Below are 18,497 nucleotides of genomic sequence, written 5' to 3'. Positions count from 1 at the left end.
TAAGATGAAATGTACAACACAATAAAATTACATTTTGAATAATTTCTAGACCAACAGCAAATGCTAAGCATACCGTGTTAAAACATCAATAATACTACAATTTTTTCTCTTTATTTTACAGAATTTTTTCACACATTTTTGTAACTCAGACTCACAAATTACTGAAATAGACTATAAATTCACATTTGTAATGTAAAATAACATTCAATAACTAACTTTGAATAACCATAACATTCATTTTAAAAAGAACAAAACCTAATTTTTTGACAAAGTTATTGTTGGAATACATTCACAAATTTAGAGTCATTTCTACATTAAAAATTGTTTAATAGATGAAAATGGTAAATTTACATTTAACACTGTAACATATTCAATTTTCTAATTTCTTTAATTCTTCTTTTGCTTTTTTTTTGTAGTTGTTTCAGTTTGTTTGTTCTTTTTCCAAAGATAAATAATGTTTTATTATTATAGTAATCCCTCTATGTACCTTCATATTTAACTGTCACTCCTGCTAACATGTCGGTGCCAGTGTTTGGAATGGATGTTTAATTTTAACCAGACGTTTTCAAATCTTAGCCATGCTGCACTGTCACATTAGCTTAGTTGTCAACAAACTTTCGACATGAATAGTTTGGGGTATGAAGTGGATTTTGAGTTAGTTTATTCTTACACCCAAGGGATTCATGTTGAAAATGAGTTTTATTGGCTGTTGTGCTAAAGGTTAGGGTTACTGTTATTAAGGCTTTGACCAGCAGGGGGCAGCAGAGTGTAACACACACCAGGACTGATTCAGTGTTTCCACAGTTTGGTCCTTAAACACAATCACTGTCTCCTGTTATTTCCAGTGAATCACAGCACTGTACTCTCGGGTTTTACAGGCGGATATTATCTATATTTACAGTCTGATCAGACATATTGATCCGCCTGCAGGTGTTTTTTTTTTTTTTTTCCCTGTAGCACAGAGCTGAAGCTGAGGACTGGTCTGAGGAGTTCATAGATGGAGAGCAGCCCAATAATTCTGATGTAAACCGTTAGAGATTCCAGTGTGTGCTCAGGAATCTCCAGACTGACGAAGAGTGATCACATTTAAAGCAGCAGCAGAAAAACAGTTGTAACACTTAAATTTATCTGAAAGAGGAGATAGATTGTGCAACAGTCAGTGAAACAATTAAAGTGTTTTTACATTTCTGAGGCACTTTATTACTAATTATCAAAGGAGAATAACTCAGGAAACATCACAGAACACTTTGTGAACAAGTCACTCAGATTATTAAATATATAAACCTGAACTACTTAATTTATTGGTCTGCTGTAAATGGAGAAAACACATTTTCTTTTGGTGAAAAAGTATTCTTTAAACTGGTTATGGTCATATAAAAACAGCTGTGATGAATCTTTCAACCCTACCTCTATTTTCATGACAGCCGACTGCATCATGTTGACCTCAAGTGACATTTAAAAACTCTTCAAACTTTGTCTTTCACCACCAATAATCTGTTTCTATCAGAGCAACAAGAAAGAGTTTGAAGATAAATGAAGTAAACAGCATTTATAGATTTAATGGTCTCCTTCACTTGAAGCCATTAACCATAGTTTCTTCATGTTTAGAGAAAGGAGTTTTCAGCATTAAACAGAGGGATGTAAGATCAGGAAGAATCAGCTGCTGCACTGCTCATAAACATAGAAACACAAATTAAACTAATAAATATAATCTTCATAATCGAGCAGGTTTCTGAAAAAGGGTTTAACCAGAATGTGCTGTTAACAATCAAACAAATGGAAGGAAAATATAATCCCAGCAGTAACAAGAAGACACAAGAAAACAGCAGCTCCACTGAAGCCAATATTTATTGAACTGAGTTTGGTATCAGAGATCAATCAGGTGACTCACTGATTACAGCCAATTTCTCCAACACACTAACTGTCAGGTTCATTACACAATTGTGTTTTACTCTTTGACATAATATATGTCTAACTTTTTAACAATCTGCCACTGTCTTTTATCCTTCACTTTGAGTTTATGTATCATGTATTTTGTTCCACAGAAAAAAACATTTCACAGAAAGCTATAGAAATGAGTTAGCCAATGAAGTTACACACATGGTTTCAGCATAAAAGTTTAACCTCATTTTCATCATTGATATTAATAGTTTCTCAATGAAAAAGCATGGGCAATGTAAACAACAGAGGATCCAGGCCTGAACCCTGAGGAACACCAGACTGGATCTGACATTGAGTGCAGAGGTCTTTGTATGAGATTTAAGCATTTTAATAAAGGTTTACTATGTTGTCTATCCTTCAATAAGACCACCTGTAACCACAGCAACATGTTTCATAAAATGACTATATTTTAGTACCATCATAAAGCAGTAACACAATGTGGCAGATAGAAGAATCACACACAGTAAAACACTGTGCACTAACTGAATGCAGAGTGACTTTGCTAACATGCTCAGTCATTGACACGCTAAGTTGCTAAAGTACTTAAATCATTTAGGTTTTAAGACCCATCTGATTGATTTTTTTATTGATCCATTTGACTTTCACTTTGGAGAAGAACGGAGGACTGTGATTAGTGGAGGCAACGAGAAGACGGTTCTCCTCCACGCTTTTCCTGATAGAGCGAACGTTAGCAGCTGAAAGGCCAGTTTTCAGAGACAGCAGCGCCAAAATGTGAATGTCACTGCAGACAGAAGATACAGAGGAATGAGTAATTAGTATTATTGTTCAAACAAATATTAAATGCATGATTGATTTGTGTGTTTTTGTGGAATCAGACCAAATAGTATCTAATACACAAGTGGCTGACAGGTGTGCAGGAAACAACCAGTCAAAAAGAGGAACCATCTCAACACACCTGAGGAAATCGCCAAATTAATGATTATTGAAAAAAGGACATTTGGGATAGAATATATTGATCCAAATCAGCAGAGTACAATAGAATGAAGGCCTGTAAACAGTCGATTGCACAAAAAGTTTGTGTTGTAGTAAATGTAAATCATTTTACACAACGTGCAGAATTTAAAAGACTAACTATACAAATACAAAGATTTTCTTAATAGGAAAGAAGTACAGCATTCAACTCTGGTTAACTGATATGAGGCACTTTAAGTTTGTGAGCGGACAGAACAATTCAAAGATGAACTTCATCATGTAGAACCTGATAATTAATGACCAAATGTTTATACTGGTGAAAAGTCCAGAGTACAGGGCTGTTATACTGCTTTACATTGCATGATAAATAATAAGCGCCTCTGTTTGTCTTAACTTAAATCACTCACAGTCAGTCCTTTAAACCAGACAGTTTGCTGAATTTGACCCCTTGGCTGATAAATACAAAGCTGAGTCGTCAGCATAAAAGCAGTACAGCAGCGTCAGACAGATCATCACTGACCATCAAAGGAAACTGATAGCACAATCACAATAAGGAGTCAAAGTTTAAACAAGATTTAAAGAATATGCTTAGGTAGCATCTCTACAAGAAGGTTTTATTCTGACATTTGGCCCCTCTTTTCTGGCTCTTGCTGCCAGTGGCTCAGGTATTAACATGTATTTTTACGTTGTGAATTTGATACCTGATGAAGTTCACTGGAAAAACTTAATGACTCCAACAAACTCCACATACAGCTAACAATTCCAAGACTTTAACCTGTTAAACAGCAAAAGGAAATGAAGCGACTCTGGGTGTAATGTCAGCAGATCTGATTACACACTGAACTAAAACATTTTAACAATGAAAGAACCCATTTAAGCCATTCAGATGTTTACCCCTTCTGTGTAACAGCACTCCATTCAGGTAAGTGGTGTCTATGCATTCTTTCTATCTGAAACAAGTTACTCATTAAGCCAAAGTAAGCACAGCATCATACAAATCTCAGAAGCAATTAATAAACTACAAAATTGCAAAATTTTAAGTTTCTAAGAGTTGCTCTTGTTTTGTAATTAGGCATCTCCTAACCTTCCTCTGTATTTATTTTTCAGCTGAGAGCAACATGTTAAACCTAAGCACTATAAATAGTGACATGGAACCTGGTTTCCTGGCAGAAAGCAGTGTGAGAACCAGGAAATGTGACATTTGAAATCAGTGGCTGAGACAGACATGAGCTTAATTCACAGACCTGTTCTGCTGAATGTAAATCTTTATATAAAATTCAACAACAAACACAGAGACAAAACAACCCAATGACTGAAATCCTCATTGTCATATCAGCTGTTAGAGAATAGTAGTAACCCGTACAGTAACACACACTGTCTGATTAGAAATAAATCAGGAGGGACTGAATGCTTCTTCACTCTCTGCCAACCCTCTACCGTCACCTGGCATCTTCTTGTTTCACACATCTGGTAGAGATGAAGATCAGAAGATTGGAAGATGAGTCACACAGTTCTTGTTAAAATGACTGCTCAGTACTTTTCCAGTCTTTTCACACGCCTGTGACACCTGAACCCCATCCGGCCACACCCGCCGTCTCCCCCGGCAACCAGGTGTCTCTCACACAGTGGATCCAGATCACAGCGTCAGCATTTGTATATGAGAACAAATACTGACCTGAAATCTACACAAGCCCACACAAAACACAGAGACACACTGCAGCACTGGCAGGGTGGATGCAAGTAGGTAAACCTGAGTTTCACAAAACATGTTTGAAAGCAGGAGCACATAAGAGGATTAATAGAGTCCATAGAATATGTCTACATACTTTAATGTTGAAATAGACATCATTTTTCTACTGAAGACCATTACTGCATCATCTCTTCTTACCCTCTCTGAAATAACATTCTTCCATTTAGATGTAGGTCACTTTTCTGTTAATGTTTCCCACAGCTTTATTCAGATACCCACCACAGAGGCGGAGAGAGTCATGAGATGCAATTAATATCTGATGTACAAGCAAGACTGGAGAATACATCAATTAATGTATGAAACACAAAATGCATGAATAAATAAAACTCTGCATCTAAATCTAGATCTGTAACAGCTGATGTAACTGTAGCCTTCAAACTATGACCAATAAAGCTGTGAAACGGAGACATGAAATCCACCTGATCAGTCTGATTGTTTTATCTCTTTTATATTTGATAGTTCTCAGATTTGTTTCATGTGTAACATAATGATCTAAGAATTCTTCAAACCTGTTGAAAGAGACAAAAAAAAAACTCCTCTGTATGTTACTTCCTGCTCTGCTTTTCTTTCCTCTGAACACAAAACCACTTAGTGATGTGAATACTAAAAAGATGACATCACCAGCAGGCGTCCAATGAGGCGGCTCTGTTGGTGGGTAACAGTGATGAATGAGCAGTGACTCAGCAGCTCTTTGTTTTGGTTCCTCAGAGTCTACAGGCTGGAGGAAACACTGTGGACTACTATAATACTGAATTGGATTTGTGGGGTTCAGGGGTAACAACATCTTTTCTTTTTGCCCCTCCCTTCCCTCCCTCGGTACCTGAGGTCAGGGAAGCTCTGGACCAGACTGATGAGCTCCAGGTGAACACTTGCAGGATCCTGCAGACGGATAATCTCAGCGAGGCGGCAGAGCATCACACCAAGCCATGAGTCCTCGTTGCAGCCCTGGAACACACATACTGTCAGCACTCAGTAAAAATACTTTACTACAGTAATAATACTGAATATCACTGTGCTCATTAAGTACTTACAGTATCAGAAATACAAACTTTATTTTCCCTCTGAACCCCAAGCTGTTTCTGTGTGTTTTGTTTTGTTTTGTTTTTTTTTGTTAATGTGACATTTTCACTCACTCATTTTTGCTAATTTTAACTAAAAAATAAACCCCTTGGACCTTATAAAAACAGTACCACCATGGCTGGAAGCATAGAGAGAACTCCAAAATATATTTTGTGCAGTATAGCAACAGTTGATTACTCTTTTCATAAAAATTTTAAAAAAAAACTGAAATCAGTATGTGGTGCATTTCTCAAGTGCCTCCAAGTGTTACTGTCAGGAAAATTCTTCAGTGGAGTCCTGACTTCTCCAAATTGATACTCAGAGTCGTCTGTCAAGTCAAAGCAAAGTTTTACTTGCACAAGGAATCACTTGAACAGAGCAGAGTCTGAACGAGTGACTGGCAACTGGTGGAAACAATTTAGTTTTTAAGCAGGCACATAAACAAGTTACACTGGCATTTTCAGTTTCTGAGCAGCCTTTTTCACCCGGCTGCTGGCAGAACTGACTTGTTATATATTCATGGTCAAAGTTAAATCATGGGTACATTGGGTTACATGAGTTTGCAGTCACACAGTTATGCAGTAGTTTGAAATCATAAAGAGCATTGAATCATAACATCATTACAATATTATAACATTTTAATCATAACATCATTCTAATTTTATAACAGCTACTAATACTGAAAAAAATAGCAACTCTATGTACAGATATGCTACAATGTCATTGTTTATTTGTTTCTATACATGTCTCCTATTTTCTCTGTACAACACAGCCTGCAGTTCAGCCTAGTTCTGCCCAAAAGTCCCTGAATTTTAGTCACGTGACTTTTGGTTGCAGCTCGATCACTTGTGATTTTTCAATTGTGCTGTGGAGTGCAGATTTTTTTATTTGTTTAAATTCTTTACATAATCTGTTTAGTTCAAACTGCTTATTTTTGGCAGATTTTCAAATGACACATGTAGACGATAGTGATTGGGACAAAATATAGCACGTTTAAGCTTAGATTTTCTGACAAAACTGCACATCACACATAATTAGTTCATGGACAGTCGGGAAGTTGGAAATCTGGCAATTCTTTCTGTTTTTACAGTTGCCGTCCCTGATAAGATGAGATTTTTTGAAAGTAATTTTGCCTTTTAAATTCACCAGCTGCTTTGGTGTTCATTGGGTTGAGGGTCAGAGCTAAAAACGCTGATGCTGAGAATGCACATGTCTGAATTTGCATGTGTCTCACCTCCTCTGTGAAGAAGCTGTCGATCTTCTGAGAGTCTTCAATCATCCGCTGAGCTCCGGCCATTTGCTGCTCTTTGCTCTTCATCCTGCTCTGTAACATCCTCTTCACATACTGAAGGACCACGTCCTGATGGAGGACATACAGCAGGGACTGCAGAGACACAGATGGGTCAGACAGACAGGTGTGCAGACAGATGTATAGACATTTAAACAGGTAGGACGGTGTCTCACCTGTCTGCAGTCTGGCTTCAGGTCGATCAGGTCAGCCAGTTGTTGGTTCAGAGAGTCCAGCAGAGAATCGACGACTGGAAGTGTGCCGTCCACCCAGGTCGACGTCCACAGCTGACTCAAACACACCTTACGTCATTTATAAAAAACAAAAACCAGATGTAGTTTTGACAAAATGAAGCATGGTTTGCAGTAAATGTGTACCTCTCAAAACTATTTAAACATGTTCGGATGTCAAAATGATAAAAAAACAACAGTTTTTCTGGCATTTTTATCTAAACATTATAGGAGGCAGTGTTTTTGAAACAGACACAACACAGTGTTGTGTCTCTCAGACACAGTGATAAAGAATTTTGCATGTCTGACTTATTATCAAGGTAACATGATGATAGCTGGTTAAAGGTTCATTACAGAGCAGCATTTTCTTTGGTGTTGTAGTTTTTTGATGAGAATAGCTCTGAAAAGGAACCTGAGGCTGATGGTGATGAAGAGTTTGTGATGTTCATCAGTCAGAGCATTTAAAAGTAGATCCAGAGCAGGGATATAATAAAGACATTCAGGTTTATCTCTCTCCTCTGCTTCAAAATCAATTCTGTGAGTCTTTAGTTTTTTTATTTAAACAAATGTTGGTGCACAACAAGGTTCTGTATGAGGACCGATCATTTTTTAGTTTCACATTGTTAAACTCGGCAACATCCTCCATGAATTCAGATAAATGTCAGTTTCTATGCAGATGAGACTCTTATGTATGTTCCCATTCTGTAAGCAAACCCTGATTAACAGCTCAGACTTAAAACAACACATAAATCTTGTTCCTTCAGGTGCTTCACCCTGCTGCTATAAACACTCAAGTAGTTTTCCGGGACAAATTTGTAGCTTGTGAAACCCGAAGATCTCCAAAAACTCTACAGAAAAGCATAAGTCACAGCTGCAGAAAACCAAAGAGGAGCTAAAACTTCAAAAAGCTGATGAAGCCTTTAAAAGCCTTTAGTTTGTCCAGAATTAAAACCCATGTCAACTAAAAAAATTCACAAAACTAATAGATACACTTAATCTGCTGCAGATTAGTGCAATAACCAGGCTGTAATAACTACAAACATGTGGCTGTGATTAGTGATTACTGTGCTGACTGACTTGGGTTTGATAGGTTTTACTCACACTGTAAAGGACTGCAGCATTTCAGAAATGTTTGATATTGTTAATACTCTGAAAATGTACATGTACAGCAACATGATTTTCATTTCTGGACTAACAAAAAGTGCTGCATCTTTAAACAAAAATGAGTGTTTGAGAGTTTATGTTGAAGATGTCATATTTTCTAATATTCATGCTGATTTACTGTGAGTTACTGCAGTACCATCAGTACAGACAGTATTTGTACCTTCAGGTGGACCTTAAGAGGCAAGGTGAAACAACTGTACCCACAATCCCTCAGGGCAGACAGAATGCCCAGGCAGCGGCATCTCTGCTCCTCAGACAGACGTTCTGTTTGACCTGTGATGTAATCCCTGAGAACAGGAGAAGAGAACCAATCAACAGCAGAACCTAAAGCCAGCCAGCACAGTTTACTGTAATCTGACATCTCTGTGATGAGAGTGTGACTATTAACCACACAGTAGCTGAATGTGAAGGCAAACATGGTTGAAATACACCTCATCTTACAGACCTTAATTGTACTTCACACATCTTTAAATATTAAAACACCCATAAACTCAAGTTTCTGAAACTAAGCACCGACCCAGTGATGAGTGAAGACAGGGGATGCAGTTGTGATCTCACCTGAGCTGCTGCTCACAGACCAGCTGAGCTTTGATCACTGGGCGGACATTACTGTGGTTTCCCTTAACAAACTCCTCCACACACTTCTTATAGCTGAAACACACACACATATGGGCTTTTTACAAAGACCGTTTTCTAACACTTACAATACAAAAGTGTGACAGGAGCTAAAATGCCCAGAGAGGGTTAAAAAAAAAATAATACAGACAATGAGGATGGCAAGGGTACTTTTTTTTTTTTTTTTTTTTTTTAAATGTAACCCATTTAAAATCCATTAAGGCTTAAAGTTATGTACAATTAAGGGTGTGGTCTCTTTCAAGACAGTTGAGTGCAATCATAGGACAGTCAGTGGCCCAGAGATGTTTTCATTCCATCTGTGGTCATATTTTGGATTAGTAGCTGGTGTTAAGGCAGAGTCACACAATGCCAAGATGACGGTGGTGGAGCAACCAAACTGAGCTTCAAAACCATGGTGTCATGGAGGTGTTTGATCCACCTATAAGCAGGGAACTCCAGACACCCCTCTCTCCAGCAACATCTTCCAGCTCCTCACAGGGGATCCAAATGTGTTCCCAGGCCCGATGAGATATATAATCTATGCAGGCATCTCCTCCCACTTAGGCGGGCTAGTAGACTTCCAAGGAATGCATCCAGGAGACATCATGATCAGATGCCCAAACCACCTCAGCTGGATCCTTTCAATTCAAAGGAGCAGAAACCTTGGGCGAGCCGCCCTAGGAGGAAATGTTTTCTGGCTGCTAGTATCTGCAATCTCATTCTTTCAGTCACTACCCAGAGTTCACCACATCATTCTGGGACAATGCCTGCATTACTACTGATGCTCCACCAATCCATCTGTCCATCTTAAGTTCTATTTTTCCCATTCCTCATTATCAAGATCCTGAGATCCTTAAACTCTGCTTGTGGCAGCAACTCACCCTCGACCCAGAGAGAGCAGTCGACTGGTTTCCAGCAGAAAAACCATGGCCTCAGAGTCAGATGTTGACTCTAATCCCTACTGCTTCACAATCCAAGATCAACATGATGGCCTTTTAACAAGGAGTGCTCAGCAGTCATTACTATATTTAATGGAAAGTTTCGTCAGTGTATTTTGCTTGGTTGTGTTGCTGTTATGTCAACAAAAACTGCTAAAGTACTGAGAAGCAGCTTTGTGGTAGTTCCTGCGACAGCAAGTGTCTCTAGAACCACATTTTGACATGATGAGACACACACCCCGGATCTCAAGGTGAAAACAATGCTGGCAGCTGCTCAATCACTGCTGATAACAATTAAACAAACACTGCAAGAAAGACAAATTTCTTTTACATCCTGAATGATTCATACAAACTCGGCCTACTATTATGTTGTGGTGGGTGTGGTCTACCTGCAGAGGAAGTTCTCCAGGTGAACTGTGAGCCTCTTAGTTTTGCTCTGGTCTTTGATGGCACAGTTGAACTCTGTCAGGCTGCTGTCAGTCACCTGGTGACACAAACACCACAAAAGACTCGTTTAGTGCTGAATAATTTTTCATTGAAATGTCACAGAACCACAGTCAGTGGATTTAACTGAAGTGTGTCTCACCTGTATGACGTCAACAGCCAGCGGACTGAAGTAGTAACAGTCGATGAGTTCAGGTGTTCTGCCGTTCAGCCAGCTCTCCTCTTCCTTCTTCAGAGCCGTGTTCAGCCACAGCTTCACCTTGTCCTGTCCGGATGAAAACAGCAAAAGGAGGACGGTTCATTTTATACCACAACACATTGCTGCTACTTTCAATTATTGTCGTGGTTGTATCACGGCTAATGAAAACTGGACACCTCCACCGAAGGTGTTTACATGGTTTGAATTCAACTGTAGGCAAAGAGTCCAGAGTCATGACAATGATGATTGTGTTATCACCTTCTCAGAGAACCACACACTTCATTTCAAATATTTTTGTGAATCTGATCATCTAAATCAGCTGATTTGCAGGAAGAGAAGTGACGAGTGTTTATTACAGAGACTTTTGTCTTCCTGACAGCAGAGTTCTGCTGGTTTTTACCTCTTTGTGGACCAGGTACTGCTCCTCCAGCCGGTTCAGGTCACCCTTCAGCAGCAGAGAACCCAGACAGGCCGTCTTTATCTGTCCATCCAGTTCTTCATGTTTCAGAATTTCACTGGCAAGAATTACAACACACGGTTATGAAACGTACAGTGAGTCAATGAAAGAAGGGAACTTCATTTGCCTCAGATTGGTTCCAGACCTCCAAATCTCTGAAATGCAACTTTAAAATAAAAACTGTATATTGGACTATTGTCTGGTGATCAGGATTTAAATGAGGTTATTATGTGGATAAATAAAGGTAGATGCAGTGGAATCAGTAGAAGGGACATCACTAACACATGCATCGTTTATGCACATTTTCCATACCTAATAACTTTTCGGCAATTTGAATTTCGACCGTCCTGACCAATCTTGCAGCAGTGAATGATAGCTTATGTTTTCTTCCTGATCGTGGCAATCTCACAACTGTACCATGCATTTCTTACTTACAGTTATTTACACAGGTGATTTTGGTATCTGTAGCGGCTTTGAAATGACTCTGTGACTTTCCTGACTTGTTCCATTCAATGATTTGCTTTTTGTAGTGTGTGTGTTTTTTTAGATCTGTGCTCAGACTTTCCCACTATAGTATTTGCGGTATGGTTTGCCGTGTTTGAGTGTGGAATGCTTGTGTTTCAATTATTCCATCATAGAAAATTCAGAATTAGTGGAGTCATTAGAAACTCAAGATTGAAATGATATAGAAAGTCTTTACAATGCAAGTCAGTTTAAGCTCTTGTTCACTATTGCATACTGCAGTATGTGTATATCACATATACTGCATACATGTGTACAAAAGACAGACAGACAGACAGACAGACACTTACACCTAAGTTTATTCACATTCATTCTGCTTTGCTTAAGAACTGACTGGAGCTGAATTTCTGGACTTTGGCTCATTACGAGATATTACACTTTAGAAACTCTATTTAGACTTTAAATAGCTCTTTTGCAATTTATTTTTAAAAATTATTTATTTATTGTGGTTTTTTTGTATGGAAATTGAGAAATGGAAGAATCCCTGAGGAGCTAAATCAATTATTTTCATTGTCCTCCAAGGGAAAATTTGGTTTGCTGCCAGGTGACAATGCAGCAGTCAGACAGCTCAGCATTACTCCTAAACCATCGTCTCTCAGCAGACTAGAGCTGCCCAGATTCTGTAGCACCAAACGCTGAAAACAATTCACAGTCAAGCTTTGAAGGTTTCAGCATGAGTTTAACTGATGGCAGCAGAAACAAAGAAAGATTCATCTCGTCCATCTGGAACTGTGGAGACGAACAGATGGTGGAAACTCAAAGATCAGAGGCAACTAAGGACACGCTTATTGTACACATATGAAGTCTGATCAGCAGCCACAGATGCTTTCAGATTTCACAGAAATGGATGAGAAATTACAGCTAAGAAAAAAATCTCCTCACAAAATCTCCTGATTGGACACAGATGATTCAGTAACTTCAATTTCATACTTGTACATCAGTACCTCCACCTGACTCCGAGTGAACTGTACTGTTTCTGTCAGCAGGGACTCACTGTGGATAGTAGTGGTTGACCCAGAACAGTAGGTAGCTGCAGTCTTCTGTTTCCAGTCCAGAGGCAGCGAGTTCAGTCAGCCGAGCAGAGAAACTTCGATGGTAGAGGCCAGCGTAGACATTCAGGATGTCCATCTGTGGAGGGTAACAGTCCTTGATGGTCCTCACCACCGACAGCAGGTCCTCCTTCACACACTTCCCCATTCGACATACCTGACCAGATGCAACAGCCATCAACCAGAGCGTATCAATGAAACAATGTTTTTAGAGCCAGCGTGCTGAATGTAGGCAGCGTTTTGTGTTTTCAAATCTATCTAATCTATCTATCGCTGCTACTTGTGCAGTGCCTATAAAAAGTCACTCCCGTGGAAATTTTCCCCTTTTATTGCTTGGCAACACTGAATCATGGTCAATATAATTAGGATTTCTGACAAGACTCTTTTATGTCAAAATGAAATGAGAGTTCTACAAAGTAATGCCAATTAATTAAAAATCTAAAAAAAAAAAACATAAAATAACAGATCGCATAGGTTCACACCCTTCAAGTCAGTGTTCAGTAGATGCACATTTGGCTGAAATTACAGTATTGATTCTGTTTGATTAGGTTTCAGTCAGGCTTGCACATCTGGACATTGCAAGTTTTCCAATTCTTCTTCTTTGTAAAACTGCTCAAGCTCTGTCAGGTTTCACAGGGATTGTGTGCAAACAGCCCTTTTCAAGTCCAGCCACACAATTTCAGTTGGATTAAAGTCTGGTCTGGGCTCTGATTCGACCACTCCAGAACAGTCACCTTATTGTTTACAAATCGTTTCTGTGTAGCTTCAGCTGTATGCTTTGGGTCATTGTCTTGCTGGAAAACAAATCCTCTCCTAAGTCACAGTTGTCTTGCAGCCTGCATCAGATTATCCTGATATTTCTATCTACTGTGCTACGTTTGTTGTACCCTCCACGTCTATAAGCCTTCCAAGGCCTGCCGCTAAGAAGCATCCCTACATAATGATGCTACCACCACCATGCTTTACAGTGAGGATGGTGTGTTTGTAATTATGGTCAGTGTGTGTTTTCTGTCAAACATAGTGTCTAGCTTGATGGACAACAAGCTCCATATTGGACTCATTGGACCAAAGAACCTTCTTCCAGTTGACTTCAGAGTCTCCAACATGTCTTCAGTTTAACTCTAGTCTCGATTTAATATGAGCTTTTTTATTTTTTAACAGTGGCTTTCTCTCTTTTCCCTTCTCCCATAAAGCTTTGACAGGTGAAGAACAGGCAACAGTTGCTGCATGCAGAGTCTCTATTTTCTAAAATGCTGAAGCTTTAATTCCTTCAGATGATCATAGGTGTCTTGGTGGCCTCTGTCACTCGTCTCTTTCCTGCATTCAGTTTTTGAGGATGGCCTGCTCTTGTCCGATTTACGAATGTGCCATATTCCGTCCATTTTGAAATGATGGATTTAACTGTACTCCAAGGAATATTCGGTGACTTGGAAATTTCCTAGTATCCATCCTCTGACTTTTCAGTAACCTTTTCATGTAGTTACTTGGGGTGTTCATTTATCTTCATGCTGCAGTTACAGCCAGGAGTACTGACTCACCAGCGACTGGGCCTTTCAGAAACAAGTGTCTTTACACGAGGATCACTTGTGACACATTCACTGCACTCAGTGTATGACTCTGAGCACCATTTCGATGCACCTGTGTTTAATTACAGAGTCATTTTAAAAGGGCATGCATACTTATGCAATCACTTATTTTACATTTTGCATTTTTATTACTTGACATTACTTTGTAGAAACCTGTTCTCACTTAGACATGAAATTGTCTTTTTAGTAAATTTCTTTTCAAAGAAGCCGAATTATATTGACCATGATTTAAAGTTGAAAATCAATAAAAGTGGAAAACTTTTAAAAAGAGTTAATATTTTCAACAGGCATTGTATATGAACTCCATTATATAAAAACTGTAGTCAGTTTCTACCTTTATCCAGTTGTCTTGTTTTTTTTAAAATATATATATCCAGTTTAAGTTCCTCCAGTAACAGAAACTCTGTGTCTCTGATGTGTCCTGGCTGGTGACTCACCTGCCTCTTCACAGCTGAGGACAGTTTATCGCCTCCACTCGAGTCGTCCTCTGCAACCTTCGTCAGTCTGGACTCCACCATGTTCTGCAGCAGGATGTTGTGAGTACTGAGACACTTCTGAGGACGCCACCGAGGGACTTGGTCTTGTGAGCAGTCTACCCAACGCCTGTCCTGCACCTCCTGCTGCTGGATGGAGGCCACGGCGCTCCTCAGGACCTCCAGATGTTCGGTGGAGGAGGATGGGGTGAAGGTGTTGTGGATGGCCATACATATCTGGAGTCTCAGATCCTCAAAGTCTTTCTGCAGCTGGTCCTCCTCCTCCTCACTGGGGGAGTCCTGACTGAAGAGCTCCTCCTCCCTGATGATCAGCCTCCTGCTGATGTCCTCCAGCTGTTCCTCCTTCTCCTGCTGCACCTCCTGCTGCACCTCCTCCACACAGTCCACCTCATTGTCTGTAAAACAAACACGGTGGCACTGAGGAGGTTTAAACCATCAGGGCAGCCACAATCTGCGAGGAACCACAGGTGAGTGTCAACTTTCTGAGATTCTGAGTTTATATCAACAAGGAGGTTCTCTGGATTTTACCAGAAGCGTTGTTAGTTTTGTCTCATGATATTTTGGCTGTAAGGTCATTTTCTGTCAGTTTCAGTTATAGTTTTGCAGGGTCTCTCTAAGATTCTTCTTGTTTTAGCTAAGGTTCTGATGTTTTAAATGGAGTTTCGTTGATTCTAGTTATGGTCCTGTTGGTTCTCATTCCATTTGTCTTTGATTTGAAAAATGGTTTCATGCTTGTACTTGAGCATCATTTAATTATAGCTGATGATGACGTTCTGCTTCATTTAAAGGGTTCTGCTGATTCTGACCTTTATTGTTGTTCTGCTGTTTGCGGTTCTTCCAGATCTTTGCAGGGATCTTCAGTTTGGGCAGTCTCCTCCTGGCTCCTCCTTGGTCCTCCTCGGTGCCTCCTGCTGAACATTTGATATACCTCATGTTCTCATTGTTCAGAAAGATAATAAAGGAACTTGTGCAGCTGGTGTTCTGCAGAGCAGTGATGCCTCAAAGAAGGGGAAATCTCATTGGCTACCCCATTCAGACAGGTCAAGTTCATTCACTGAAACTCTGATGTCCAAGTGTCAGTGAATGCATCTACAGTGTCCAGCCAAAGCGCAAGTGAAAGCAGCACCAGATGACTGCAACAGCAATGACCAGCTGCAGACCGCTGTGTGGCCACAAAACATCACAGAGAGAACAACAGACTGAAGTCTGCATGCCTTTAGTTGACAGAGGCACAGACACAAACCTCAAAATGTTCAGTTTGTTGCTTCCAGCTGTTTGTAGGAGCGTCACAGAAATAGAAGAGGTGCGTGCAGCTGTGCAGACGTAACTGGACTTAAAAAAAAAAAAAATATATATATATATATATATATATACCCAACATGGAGACAGGATTGATCAAGTTCAAATGGTAATAAGCACTTTCCTACACCTCAAAAATGTGATCTGTCGGTTCCAGAGGCACCATTTTAAAGCTACAGTTAAACCACTAGTTACACAGTTGAATGCTGAGCTCCATTACTGCTGGATATCATGTTACTGTAAAAGTTTATTGATTTACTATAGTTGCATGTTTTTGGTTTTAATATTGAGTTTTTTTCATATCAGCTTATTTAGGCTACAGCAACAAGACTATTGTGTGGATCAACTCAACTGAACTTTATTATTTGTCCCTTGAAGGGCGATTTGTTTTGCAGCAGTTTACACCAGCATTCCAGTTAGCAAACAATAAAAACAAATTAAAAACGTAAAAACCACTTAAAACTGTAAAAACGCAGAAAAAACTGTAAAAACTCAATAAAAACCATAAATAAAATAAACATAAGATTGACATGGACACTAGCCGCAATCTTGGTCATTCATGCAGTCAAGTATAATTATAATTCAGTGCCAACAGTTGGCAGCAGCAAGCCAGAATAAAGTCAAGTAAAACTGGATAAAGTGCATCACAGTACATGATAAAGTACAGCACCAAAAAAAAAAAAAACACAGTTTATGACCTCCTCTCGGCGTTTATAACTCTGATAGAGGTAAGCACAAAGGAGAAGTATGGTATGATGATATGAGTTTCAGATTTATTAACTCTCATTTTGGCAGAATTTTCAACCTGGCTCTGCAAAAGAGAATTCCTGAACTTCAGTTATGGATTTTGGCTTTTTGTGTGCCAAACCTGTGAAATATTTCTAGAGGCGCCACTGCTGCACAGAACCATGCCAACACATCTGGGCACATTTAGTCGGGTACGCAAGATGCAAAGCAGTTCTGTGGGGAAATGTGACTGAAAGAACATGACATTAAGAGAAGCATAAACTGTAGCATCAGAGCTTAAAATCAGCTGTATAGAAGAAAAATTCACTGTAAGGAGTCTAAATTTGTCAGTTTTTGAATGGAGTTTGGTCCAAGTTTTACCCAGAATTACAAAGATTAATCAGTAACGTCAGAGTTCAGAGGAAAAAGTGGATTAAAGTGAAATTGATCAAGATCAGATGGAAAGTATGAAGTTTATTTACTTTCTATAACAAACATACAGGCAGTTGTTGAGCAGGGCGCCCCCTGCAGTCTGCTGCAGCACATAGCGCTGCTTCAACATCTTTATATTAACGAAACCGAGTCGTTCATCTGCTCTTTCCTTCACAGAGGACAAAACAGTGAGTAAACTGTAGAGCTTCAGCCTGTTAAGGAGCAAATGTAGCTGTTTCTGAAAGTCCAGGCAAACATTTCTAGCAAGTTTACTGACTCTTCACAGATCAATACCTGGTCACAGATAGAAACCGATCAGTCCTGATGATAAACCTTCCACATTAAAGCAGCAGTTCCAACGTTAAAATCCAAAGCAGCTGATTCTTACCTTTCATCTCCCGGACGCTCGATTCTCTGATGGAGCAGCCCGGAGGAGAGGGGCGGGGTTAGACATGTGAGGAGGAGGAGGAGGAGGAGGAGGAGCCACATGACAGACGGACTGTCATGAGTCTAAGCCACAGCCACTGAATGCCCCTCACCTCCTCACCCTCCTCCTCTGTTCATCATTATGTTCAAATCTAAGGTATATTGACAGAACTGTGAGTTTTCTTTCATTTCAGTGATTAAATACAAGGAAATGTAAAATTTAACGCAAAATTTAACATAAACAAATGCAATGTCAAATCATGGAGGTGTGACTGTTTCCACAGCCTCTCCTTTCTCAGCCTGCAGCTTTCTTTTGTCCGTTTTTTCAACCGGTTAACCAGCTGTGATTTATCAAGTGGTGGGTGGAGAACAGCTGACAGCAGTGTGAGTCACACTAAATGTGTCATGACTTGTTAGATGTGCATGATGTGTCTGTGAATCTGTGATGTGAAATAAAAGCTGATCTTACCTCTCGTCCTCTGCTGACACCTGTAAGCCAGAAAGCAGCCCCACATTGTCAGGCCTGCAATCCAGATCAACCAGAGTCAGAGACCAGTCGATACAGTCCTTGCTGCTGCAGAGACCACTCAGTATTAGAGCATCTTTTCCTCTGCCTCCTCCTCAAAAACACTTTTACTTTCGGTTTCAGTGTAACTGCACTGCATCACTGCGACCACACTGAGCCCCCATTACCTCATTCTCTAACTGCTTTCATTCCCCCTCATCTGTCTCCTCTTCTCATAGAGTATGATGAAGAAAATACCAGACCTTTTGCTACAGATACTTACCATCACGTGTCACTCCATTTCCCACGGGTATCCATAATTCTTTTATCTTTTATTATGTGCTACTGTCTGCCATATCCACCTCTTACCTTTTGTTGTCACACCTTTGCTATTTGCAGTTATTTACCAGACTCCTTGATTCAATTCCCCTTTTGTTCTG

General features: G+C 39.7%; 1 protein-coding gene across 4 annotated transcripts; it reads right to left on the bottom strand.

The window, feature by feature from the left end:
* Positions 1–1,830: 1,830 nt before the first annotated feature.
* Positions 1,831–18,170, bottom strand: tnfaip2a (tumor necrosis factor, alpha-induced protein 2a). Of its 4 annotated transcripts, none has more exons than XM_023282830.3 (13): positions 18,022–18,170; positions 15,476–15,580; positions 14,613–15,064; positions 12,535–12,746; positions 10,962–11,076; positions 10,505–10,627; positions 10,308–10,402; positions 8,924–9,016; positions 8,526–8,652; positions 7,148–7,273; positions 6,918–7,067; positions 5,445–5,569; positions 1,831–2,683 (listed from the first exon to the last, which is right to left on the bottom strand). In XM_023282830.3, the coding sequence occupies exons 1-13, from the start codon at positions 18,065–18,067 to the stop codon at positions 2,494–2,496; spliced, it is 1,959 nt and encodes a 652-aa protein (XP_023138598.2). In that variant the 5' UTR covers positions 18,068–18,170; the 3' UTR covers positions 1,831–2,493. The 4 variants fall into 4 exon arrangements, with proteins under 4 accessions (XP_023138598.2, XP_023138599.2, XP_023138600.2 ...); XM_023282831.3 differs by having other exon boundaries at positions 15,476–15,577; positions 18,022–18,082; XM_023282832.3 differs by lacking the exon at positions 18,022–18,170 and adding an exon at positions 17,515–17,621.
* Between the last annotated feature and the right edge of the window lie 327 nt (positions 18,171–18,497).

This window comes from Amphiprion ocellaris, chromosome 12 (genome assembly GCF_022539595.1).
Source record: "Amphiprion ocellaris isolate individual 3 ecotype Okinawa chromosome 12, ASM2253959v1, whole genome shotgun sequence".
In the NCBI taxonomy this organism is placed as follows: domain Eukaryota; kingdom Metazoa; phylum Chordata; class Actinopteri; family Pomacentridae; genus Amphiprion; species Amphiprion ocellaris.
The sequence above is the reverse complement of the archived record's forward strand: the minus strand, read 5'-3'. Positions and strand labels throughout refer to the sequence as shown.

Bases quoted from the DNA above. Each gene is read 5' to 3' on its own strand.
- tnfaip2a (XM_023282830.3), bottom strand. From the start codon at position 18,067: ATGTGGGGCTGCTTTCTGGCTTACAGGTGTCAGCAGAGGACGAGAG. The intron at 12,747-14,612 runs GTGAGTCACCAG...GCATCTGGTCAG, and splicing joins CCTCAGCTGTGAAGAGGCAG to GTATGTCGAATGGGGAAGTG. The intron at 11,077-12,534 runs GTGAGTCCCTGC...AATTCTTGCCAG, and splicing joins GTCAACCACTACTATCCACA to TGAAATTCTGAAACATGAAG.